The 11,316-nt window shown below is 49.7% G+C and overlaps 1 protein-coding gene across 1 annotated transcript; it reads left to right on the forward strand.

Annotated features, from left to right (window-relative positions):
- The first annotated feature begins 440 nt into the window (after positions 1-440).
- Positions 441-11,299, forward strand: nagk (N-acetylglucosamine kinase). Its single transcript, XM_088919796.1, has 10 exons — positions 441-490; positions 2,017-2,101; positions 2,563-2,661; positions 3,546-3,687; positions 4,530-4,640; positions 5,151-5,263; positions 5,873-5,960; positions 7,758-7,855; positions 9,383-9,461; positions 10,385-11,299. The coding sequence occupies exons 1-10, from the start codon at positions 462-464 to the stop codon at positions 10,567-10,569; spliced, it is 1,029 nt and encodes a 342-aa protein (XP_088775922.1). The 5' UTR covers positions 441-461; the 3' UTR covers positions 10,570-11,299.
- Positions 11,300-11,316: the final 17 nt, after the last annotated feature.

An 11,316-nucleotide genomic window follows, 5' to 3' on the forward strand; every position in this document is an offset into this window, starting at 1 on the left:
GGGCGCCGTATAAATGGCTGACCCTGCACTCTGACCCCAAACTACTCTCCCTCTGTGTGTCTCATGGAGAGCAAGCTGGGGTATGTGAAAAGATAAATTCCTAACGCAAGAAATTGTATATGGCCAATAAAGTGATCTTATATTCAGCATTCTTAAGTAAATCATCAAACCACTTAGTCACAATAATACATCTCCCAGAACATCTCCCAGAATTTTTAAATCACAGCTCTTGTGGTTGGTGTCAAGGTGGAGCAGTGGTTTGTAATGCTGTCTTACAGTGCTGGGGTCCTGGGGTGCTGTCTGTGTGGAGTTTGTATGCTCTCCCTGTGCTCCCAGGGATGCTGGTCGGTTCGCTGGCCTGTGGGAGGACGGGCCCGGCTGTGTGCGCCGTGCAGAGGCGCCCCGAGCCTCAGGCCCCGCCCAGCGCCGGTGACGCGTCACATGACGGAGCCCGGAAGACCATGGAGGCTGTGTACGGAGGAGTGGAGGGGTGAGATTCGGAAAAACAACGAAATTACGAAAAACGGCTTGTTGGAAGGCTGCATTTTAAACTAACTTATTTGTTTATATTCAGATGAGCGAATTGTACCGAAGTTTCATTCGGTGATGACTTGTCTCGCTTGGTTCGTTGTTAAATCACACATAAATAGCTACTGTACTTAAAACAATAAGTTTCCGCAGACGTTGTGGAGAATAATGCGATTTGCAAATCGCATACAAGCACTGTAAAAACTTTCCTTTTCACACTAAGCTGACCAGTGTTTTGAAACGTTGCAGTATTTGTCGCCTTAACTAATGAAGAAGAAGATACTGTCTAATGATGACAGAACTTTTAATTATGAGTTTTAAAAAAGTATCTCGTTTTTCAAGAAACGAACAGATATGTTTTTATTAATTCCAAAAGGTTGTGGTTATTTTTGCTTGCCAAAGGTCGGTGAAGAAGGCTCGGTTTAATTTCAGTTCCTCGTCCTGTTTCCTGAACTGTGTTTCACATGATGATTTGGTCTTTATTTTTTCACTGCGTACAGATCACAGATCGTCAAAAGAAACCTCTCACTTCTCACATTTACATTATGTTTTTTTTCAAACTAAAGATCCGGAATTTGGATATTGTTTGAATGTTTTTGTCGTCGCTTTGATTAATTGATCATTAGTCATGTTGGAAGGTCTTCCTTGGCTGTGAATGAGGGTTGTGTGTGGAGCAGACTGACGGACGACCTGCACGGTCCAGACCCAGGAGAGTAACTGCTGGCAAGCTGACTCCAGTTGATCAGGTCCCTGGATGACACTTGCTGTTATCTGTTGTTGCTGCTGTTCTGGCGAGACGGGAACGTGACCAGTTGTGCCGTGGATGTCCTGCCTTAAATCCCAGTCAGGATCCCTGGGCAGTGATTTTTCTTCCTGGTCCTGGAGCTTAACACCAGGTTTTATAATGCTCAGTGAGTGAACTGTGGTGCAATGGTCCCTTTCAGTGAAGGATAAGATAAGATCACTTTATTGGCCCTATACAATTTCTTGCATTAGGAATTTGTCTTTTCACAGACCCCAGCTTGCTCTCCATGAGAATCACAGACAGAGAGAGAAGCTTGGGGTCAGAGCGCAGGGTCAGCCATTTATACCGCGCCCCTGGAGCAGTTGGGGTTAAGGGCCTTGCTCAGGGGCCCAGCAGAGTGGGATTCCTCTGCCGGCTGTGGGATACGAACCGGCAACCTCCCAGCCAAAGGCGCAGATCCTGAGCCACAGAGCCACCACACCGCCCCCCCAAAAATGGATTTTGATTGATATCAAGTCATTAAGGGTGCAGCTGGAACAGAAGCCAGAAGATACAATTAGCCCAGTAGAGCTGTGATTGGATCAGGAATTGGATGATTCCTGCCTGCTGGGTGGCATCCTCACAGCCCTGCAGGGGGACAGAGGGGCCCTGTGCCTGGAGTAAGGAGAGGGGTGCTGCGTGTGCTGTGTGTGCTGCGTTGTCTTTGTCCTCCTCCCGCTGACCTGCGTGTCCTGTCTTCCCAGCGGGGGGACGCACTCCAGAGCGGTGCTGGTCTCCGCGGCCGGCCGGATCCTGGCAGAGACGGAGGGGCCCTGCACCAATCACTGGGTAGGGGGGGCGCCAGCGGGCAGCGTGGGCGGGGGCTGTGGCCGTGAAGAGGGGTCTTCGCTTCACCACACACGCGATTGTGGAAGAAAACTGCAACACTTGCAGAAAGTGTTCTTAACGCAAGGAATGTTAGTAAAAAAAAATGCTAAAAGCCCCGGGCAGCAACTGCCACATGCTTTCTGCTGCTGTGTCCGGGGGTGAGAGAAAACACTGCGATTTGGTTAAATCCCTTCCCACACGTTTAAAAGAACAGAATATTGTCCTCAGAATTGCTTCATTCCTTTGGGCCCATGGTATAATCGGCCATCTACATAACCGTCTGCGTCAGGCCCTGCTGATTACATTTCCTTGTCTCTGCCTGAGGAGGCAGGGCTCAGTGTAGGACAGATGCTTACACATTTCCCTCCCGGAGGTCCAGGTGGGGGTGTGTCTGTGTGTGATGAAGGCCTGTTGTGTTCCAGCTGGTTGGCACAGAGAAGTGCCTGGAGGCCATCAATGACATGGTGCAGAGGGCCAAGATCCAGGCCGGGCTCGACCCTGGGACACCACTGCCCTCCCTGGTAAGGACCAGTGTTCAGACCACGCTGGGCCACAGCTGCGATTGGCTCACCGCCGTGTTCAGCCAACAGGTTTCAGACCTGAAAACATCGCCCAGGTCTCTCAGGATGCTCTGATCTCTCAGGGTGAAGATAACAGCTCCTTATGTGCTGCGGCATTTGTTTTCAGTATTGCTTTACTTGGTGTCATGAAGAGTTTGTCAGCCCTGTTTGCTGGGAACACTTTCTGAACAGGACCCCTCAGGGACGGCCTGTGGAGACAGGCTTGTATTCCTTCAGTGTCGGGCACGTGGGAAAGAGGTGTATCCCTTCTGCACTGAGTGTAGTTGTTTCTTTCAGGTCGTTTATTTGACCTGTGCCTTTTGCTCTGGTTTCATGCAGAGCTTTGAAATCCTCCTTGAACAGAACAGAAGAAGGGGAAACTGGCTGTGAGTGAGATGTCACAGGTGTGCACCAAGGAGTGTAACGGTGGAAGCTAAAGAGGAAAGCTGGAGCTCTATAGGAGCCCTAGATATGCTAATTTGAAGACTTTGTAAATGATAAGCTGTTTCAATTAACTTTTGACCTCAAGAGGTTTCTGTGCAGCTTGCTTTGCACTGCTGTTCCTGATGCAGTGACTGTATGTGCTTTCTGTGACAGTAAATTTAGGGGGTGAATGTTCTGTGTTCTTTCTCCTTTTGAAACTCGGCATAATTGCTGGTAATTTATTAGTAAAAAGGACATCCCAGGATCGAAGGGCAGGAGGTGTGGAGTAATGGAGAAATTGTACTCATTTGAAAGCCTGCAGGGATGGGTCTGAAGGTGTGTCCTTCGGGAAGCGTGGGGATCCGGAGGGGGATCCGGAGGGGTGCGCGCCCGGTACTGACAGCCCTGCGCTCTGCCTGCAGGGCATGTCTCTGAGTGGGGGGGAGCAGCCCGAGGCCATCCTGAAGCTGATCGCCCAGATGGAGGACCGGTTCCCCCAGCTGAGCCGCAGCTACCACATCACCACCGATGCCATCGGTGCCATGGCCACTGCCAGCCAGCAGGGTAGGACACTGCGGCGCTGTGGCACACTCACACAGGGCAGTGACAAAGACTGCGCTGTGCCTGATGCCCAGTGTTATCGCCCTGCGAGCGCTGTGCCTGATACCTAGTGTTATCGCCGTGTGGACGCTGTGCCCAGTGTTATCGCCCTGCGAGCACTGTGCCTGATGCCCAGTGTTATCGCCGTGTGGACGCTGTGCCTGATGCCCAGTGTTATCGCCCTGCGAGCACTGTGCCTGATGCCTAGTGTTATCGCCGTGTGGACGCTGTGCCCAGTGTTATCACCCTGCGAGCACTGTGCCTGATGCCCAGTGTTATCACCGTGTGGACGCTGTGCCTGATGCCCAGTGTTATCGCCCTGCGAGCACTGTGCCTGATGCCTAGTGTTATCGCCGTGTGGACGCTGTGCCCAGTGTTATCACCCTGCGAGCGCTGTGCCTGATGCCCAGTGTTATCACCCGGCGAGCGCTGTGCCTGATGCCCAGTGTTATCACCCGGCAAGCGCTGTGCCTGATGCCCAGTGTTATCACCCTGCGAGCGCTGTGCCTGATGCCCAGTGTTATCACCCGGCGAGCGCTGTGCCTGATGCCCAGTGTTATCACCCGGCGAGCGCTGTGCCTGATGCCCAGTGTTATCACCCGGCGAGCGCTGTGCCTGATGCCCAGTGTTATCACCCTGCGAGCGCTGTGCCTGATGCCCAGTGTTATCACCCTGCGAGCGCTGTGCCTGATGCCCAGTGTTATCACCCGGCGAGCGCTGTGCCTGATGCCCAGTGTTATCACCCTGCGAGCGCTGTGCCCGCTGATTGGTGTTGTATAAGGTCGTGTGTCTGTGTGGTGTTACAGGGGGTGTGGTGCTGATCGCGGGCACAGGCTCTAACTGCAAGTTGGTGAACCCTGATGGGACGGAGGTGGGCTGTGGCGGCTGGGGGCACCTGATGGGCGACGAGGGCTCAGGTAAAACATGCTGGCCTCTCGCTGACCTCTCTCTGTAACGTCCGTAGAGTTTCAGAACAGACGAGCATTTCTCCACATTTGCTTTGTGAACAGCTGTTTATTTAGCACGTTGTTCTGTACTACCCCACATCTCAATATTGTGTGGTATAGATAACACATTTCCTGAGCTTTGCACAAGTATTGTACACTGCTGGGGCGGCGGTGGCGGGGGGGGGTTGCAGTGTCCACATTGCCAGCCCAGTTCATGTGGTGTTCTGGGTTTGTTTGTGAAACAGGCAGGTGAGATTCAGGACTTATCAGCTGCTTGCAGTCCAGTGAGCAAGATGACCTCCTGCTGTTTGTGACTTTACGGTGCTTCTGGTTGCTGAGGGGCTTCTCTGGGTATCTGCTGCGGGCGTGCAGGGACCTCAAGGGCTGCTTGGTGTCACAGCCGTCTGGCCAGCAGACTGCTGTCTGAAGCTCCTGAGAGCTCATTCCTGACTCGCCTGCTGCCTCCGTCTCTTCCCTCAGCCTACTGGATTGCACACCTGGCTGTGAAAACCGTGTTCGACGCCTCTGACAACCTGGTCCCGCCCCCGCACGATGTCACCTACGTCAAGCGAGCCATGATGGAGTACTTCCAGGTGAGAGTGAGGTCAGGCATCCCCTGCCCACCCCACTCTGCACTTCTACAGGTGTTCTGTCAGAGGACTCCAACCACAACAGAGGACCCCAAGAACCCCCAGTAGAAAGTGGTATCTGGGGGTTCCTCACTCCCAGTGACTGAGGACCCCAAGAATCCCCAGTAGAAAGTAGTATCTGGGGGTACCTCACTCCCCACAACAGAGGACCCCAAGAACCCCTAGTTGAAAGGTGTATCTGGGGGTCTTTGACAGTGTCTGCAGGTGTGTGACACCAGGAGAGGCAGCGCTGAGTGAGTGTTTTCATCTCTCCCTCAGGTTATTTCATTGCAGCTGCATTGCTAGTCAAACCTAGGCACCCTGCACACTGCTGCACTGAGGCAGGAGAAGCTGTATCTCAGTAAAGGCTTACAGAACACTCTGGGCTGTTGCTAATGAAGAGCAGCGCTCACCCTGGAGCCCTGCACTCTGCCGGTGTCGGCTACATTGCTGCGATGTTTTGAGCCTCACCGCTCCTGCACAGAGCAGAAGAATAGTGACGCAATCAGACAGCTGATAGTGTCTGCTGAGCCTCGGGAACTCTGCCGTAGCTCTGACCTCTCTCTTCCTCAGGTGACGAATCTGATGGGGATGCTTTCCCACTTGTACAGGACCTTCCAGAAGTCATTCTTCGCGGGGTTCTGCCGAAACCTGGCCCAAGGTACAGTGAGCCGGGCCCGCACCCCTTTCCTTCGTTTCTAGGGTTGTGCAAAATGCTAACTGTACTCTGTCAAATGCCTTACCTCCCCCTCTCTGTGCGTGGTGAGGCATGGGGTCTAAACAAAAAATCCCAAAACAGTTTTTTTAATTATAATTATTATTGATGTTCTTCTAAATTGCACAAGCTTGATTGTGTCCTCATGGGGCGGAGCGGTGGCTCTGTGGCTCAGGATCAGCGCCTGTGGCTGGAAGGCTGCCGGTTCGTATCCCGCGGCCGCCAGAGGAATCCTGCTCTGTTGGGCCCCTGAGCAAGGCCCTTAACCCCAACTGCTCCAGGGGCGCTGTACAATGGCTGACCCTGCGCTCTGACCCCCAGCTTCTCTCCCTGTCTGTGTGTCTCATGGACAGTAAGCTGGGGTCTGTGAAAAGAAAAAATTCTTAATACAAGAAATTGTATATGGCCAATAAAGTGGTCTTTTTATTACTGGGCTGTGCCATGTGTCATGCAGGCTGGCTCTGCTTTATAAGCTGCAATTGGACAGACAAGCCAAACTGATCACTTGCAGAGACAGGAGGTCCTGTGGTGCTTTAAAGCTGAGCATGCAGCAGCAAAGAAGTCCCAAGAGATGTTACTTTGTTCCTCAGAGACTGGAGTGTGTGAGCACATGATACAGGTGCCACAGCAGCAACAATTCCTTACAGTGCATCAGCTACACAATAGAATCTGCACAGCCGTGCACACTAGTAAAAAGCACTACAGGAGTCAAATGCCATGTGGATCGTGTGGAAGTTTGATAGGAATGGGAAGTTTCTGTGGGAATGGGATTGGTATAGGAGATTCGGCCGTGATTTTGTTATGGCATGACCAAGCGTGAGACAGCAGTGGGGTGGTGGAAGGAGAAGTTAAACTGTGAAAGCAGCCTGACCGAGAGGCCACCACCTGTTATCGCTGTCTCTTCTCAGACCCACACGCTGCTGCGATAAGGATAAACCCAGCTTCATCTTCAGAGATAGGATCTCTTGGCTCGTGATGTGGTAGGCTGGATCCTGTGTGGGTCCAAGCATTGAAGACTGAGAGTCTTGATCTTTAACAGTGTGGCTTTTATTACTAACAATAAAGTAAAATACTGCTGTTTTGAAATCGGTTCAACAGGTATGTTCTGGGGCTTAAAGGACCATTCTGTTCTGACAGGCGGAAAGAGCTGAACCCTTTTAGGCTCAAACACAGAAGAGTACAAGGGGACCTGATTCGACGTTTTAAAGTCCTCTTTTTGAAGGACATCTTCAGTATTAATGCTGAAACACAAACCGGAAAACAAACCGGTTTGCACAAACTGCATGGAAGTGCATTTAAAGAACAGGAAGCACTTCTTTACCCAAAGTCTTGTGGGGGTCTGGAACAAGCTACCGAACCATGGTGGTGACGCTGATAACCTGGCTTCCTTAAAGAAACGACTGAATGAGATCGTTACTAGATTATTAACTGCTCTCCAGTTTAGCCACCCTGGAAGTGTTAAGACTTGTCGTCGTTATATAATATGCAAGCAGCACAAAATGTGCACACCAGCTGACATAAGTACAGACATTAAATAGTTTTGGTGGGGCAGCCATAAGGCCTTCGTCTGCTGTAACTGCCCCGAGCATGCTGCTGCCTCCCAGCTGTGTGTGAGAGTGGGGAGGAGTGTGTGCTTGTCTCCTGCCTTGCAGGCACCTGCAGGAGCCTCCGGTGCCCGGCTGTCAAAGGTGCAGTGGGCAGGCCGGCGGACTGACAGTGTGGCGTGGCGTGTCTGTGTTCCAGGTGCTGAGGCAGGGGATCCGCTGTGCCTCTATGTGTTCAGCCAGGCCGGCCGGATCTTGGCTCAGCACGTGGTGGCTGTGCTGCCCAGAGCTCATGAGGTGAGCAGCTATCTCCCTAGAGACGGCAGTACAGAACTGTCTCCCACAGTGTCCAGCTAGTGACATCTCTTTCCACACAGTGGGGAAAAATCACAAGTTACTTCAGTAACTGGCGGCAACCAAATTAATGATTTGATGATCGCACTGTCAGTTTATCATTGATCCTCTACAATGATCTCTGCATTGACATTTTGACATCAGAAGTTAATTGTATTTTTCACAGAAGATCCTGTGAAAAGGCAATTCTGCATTCATTAAACAAAAAAGACACAACTTAAGCAGTCTTGAAAGGATGAAGATATCGGCTATAAAAGATTAAAGCAGTAAAATCACTTTTGATAATAAAAAGAAAATCAGTTTAAAAATGTCTCCATCTGTATCAGATGTCCCTTTTACATTGTAATTTAAAGAAAATTGTATTATATTTCTGAGCAATTTTTCATTATTTTTAACATTTCCAACATTAAAATATAAACTCCCAAATCTTTGCTGATTTATCTACAATACAAAATTCAGCTTCTGTATGTACTGGCACGTAATCCAAGCACGTTTTCAGCAAAACAATGCAGACTTAAATTGGAATTATTCTAAAAACTAACAGGATGTAACAGGATAAGCATGTTGTGTTTTTGTCACTTTTTAGTGAAAATAAAATCCACAAGAATCGCCAGTAAATTCGAAGCCCCAGCTGAAAAGAGACATCTCATTTTAGTGGGCATGTATGCATCGCAGAATAACAGCTTCATTTCGGGGCACTGCAAAGCTGTTTATGCAGTGTGTGCAATCCTGCACAGAACTCTCATTATTAAACATGAAAGCATCAACACGTCAGCCCTGCAGACTTGTTGGGAATGGTCAGTGAGACCCGAACGCGAGGGCACCAGTGGAAACTGTGGAAGAGCGTTTAAAACCTCTCTTAACTCAAAGGTTTGTGGAACAAGCTGCACAGCTGTGTTCCTGAAGCTGATGCCCTGGTTTCTTTCAAGATCCTCCTGCCAATTAGCTACTAACTGCCAGGAGAGACAGATGGAGGAGTGGCCTCCTCTCATTCCTAACTCCTCATCAAAGGCTGGACTTGGGTGAAGTAATCTGTGACACCCATTATCTCTGAGGAGCACTGGCTTCTGTAATTGAAGAAAAACAAAACAAAGGTTAAAAAAAACTTCCCTGTAACATTAGCACAACCTCTGTGGCTGAGAATGGGCGTGCAAGCAGCCTGATTTTTATTGTCATTCCGTACCTGCTGTACTGCCAATAAAATAAACACGCTCACACATTCAGGTGTTAATGCCAGCTGATTCCAAACCGCTTGCCAGTTGGCTGCATTGATTGACTAGCATGTGCTAGAGGCTCGAGAGATTTACAAATAGAACAATAATGTTTGATGCATAGATCAGTTGTTGCACCACTAACCCTGTCTTTAGTGTGACCAGTTTGTAGCTGACCACATGATCCTACCCAGCATGAGAGAAAAACTCACTGGGATGTTCTGACTTCTCTCTGCCTGTGTCCCGTGTGTTGTGCCAGAGCCTGTTCCAGGGGGACAGGGGACTCCCCATTCTGTGTGTGGGCTCTGTATGGAAGAGCTGGGAGCTCCTGAAGCCAGGTGAGTCTCCAGAGGCCTCAGGGAGCCCTGGGGTCCATCACACAGGCCAGTGTTGTAGTGGAGCTGGGCAGTTAAACCAGTGGGTAACTGACAGCAGACAACACATGGACACAGTTCCTCCGACACAAGGCTGATTTATTAAATCAAATTTATTGCATCATACTTATCCATGATATCTTCTCAGAGGTGATTCATCCCAGCGACAGTCGTAAGTACTCAAGGGGAATTAGATGGGGGTCACCAACATGTACGTCTACTACATTTTCTCTTTACATCAGTTGTACTTCATCCTTAGCAGTCGTGTAGAATTTATACAGAATAGATCAGAAAAAACATAAGAAGTTTTCAGTCCCCTTTTCACTTTGGGAGAGGTAAGCAGACAGGTTAAAATAACCACGGCTCTTCAGTCAAGAACAGGGACTGGCTTCCTCAGAGTTTTGTTGCATTTCTTTCCGGTACATTTTTAATCATTAATTCAAGTGTTTGAAGGCTGTGGTGGCGAGTGCAGTGGACTGGAGCTGTATAGTGAAAGTGCTGCTACTGGCATAGGACTGAAAACTAAGATGGGGAAAGAGCTCATTTTTAGTAGGTCAACCCTAGCTACTGCATCGCAGACAGGACTAGAGTGGAGGATTAGCAAAAATGCATGTGGGACAGAGCTGTGCTGCACTGAGAACTAGTCTAGAACTAGAGAAGTCATTTCCAGATTCTGGGGTCACTGAAGAAGCATGCAGGTTGTGCTCGGGGATGAGCTCAGTACTGATAAGAGCTGCTGCTTCTAGCAGTGAGCCTTACCCTGCTATGAAAGGGACTGGGGTCAGCAGCAGGCTCCAGGCAGGCAAACCAACATGAACAGCGACAAAACTATGGCAAGCAAAGCATGAAACATGAATGTCTTGTCACATTTTCCCATTCTCGCTCAGGGTTCACGGAGGTCCTGGAGGGTGTGGCCAGCCAGTCCTTCTCTCGCTACAGCCTGCTGACGCTGCGTCACTCTTCTGCCCTGGGCGGTGCCAGCCTGGGGGCTAAAAGCGTGGGCATAACTCTGCCCCTGGACTACAACGCAAATGCCAATGTATTCTACACGCATACCTTCACCTGCCAATGAGAGAGCAGTCCTGCACAGGGGAAGAGGTGGACCGCTGGACACTCCGCCCCCCTCCTGGGGTACAGCTTGGCTATGTCTCACTCCCCCCTTCACCCTTCCTGTGTGTCCCTTTCTACAAGACCTGCATTCTAGTCCTTTCCACCTCCCTGATTACAGCCAGCAGTCACACCTCTCGTGACGCATACGGGTTTTCTATAAACCACAGATGCATTTTTGTTCAACTCAAATAATTGCAATCCTGCAGAACTGAGGCACAAGTTTTCTTGACGGAATCGCTAGAAATCAGAAAAAAGCTAACCAGATTACTGCTTTATATTATTTAACTGCAGGAAATATTAAACTAAGAGATAAATCAAGAAACGGTAATATGCCTCGTATTGCAAGCAAAAAAACCTTGCTTGTTGGTCCGGGGTGCAGAGTAGATTCAGAGACACAGGTCAGGTCTTCTGTCATGGTTGAATGAGTCCCACAGTGCACTGCTGCATTCTGGTTCTCTCCACACTGTTCAGCACAATCCACAAAGCTCAAAATGTTTTAAATTCTGTCTACTTTGGGGGCAGCATCCGGACTGTTTATGCTCATTGAAACAGTTTCACCTTTTACCTCTGACTAGGGCTTGGTACTGCTTGTCTGTGATCGAGTCCTGGCTACAGCAGTGAGGACCTGCTCTCGGCACATACGTATGCTAAAATCCTAATATAAGGAGACAAAATTAAAAGCATTTTCTTGTTGCCTGGTTTGATTTGG

This window comes from Atractosteus spatula, chromosome 1 (genome assembly GCF_055471065.1).
Source record: "Atractosteus spatula isolate fAtrSpa1 chromosome 1, fAtrSpa1.hap1, whole genome shotgun sequence".
Taxonomy (NCBI): Eukaryota; Metazoa; Chordata; class Actinopteri; order Semionotiformes; family Lepisosteidae; genus Atractosteus; species Atractosteus spatula.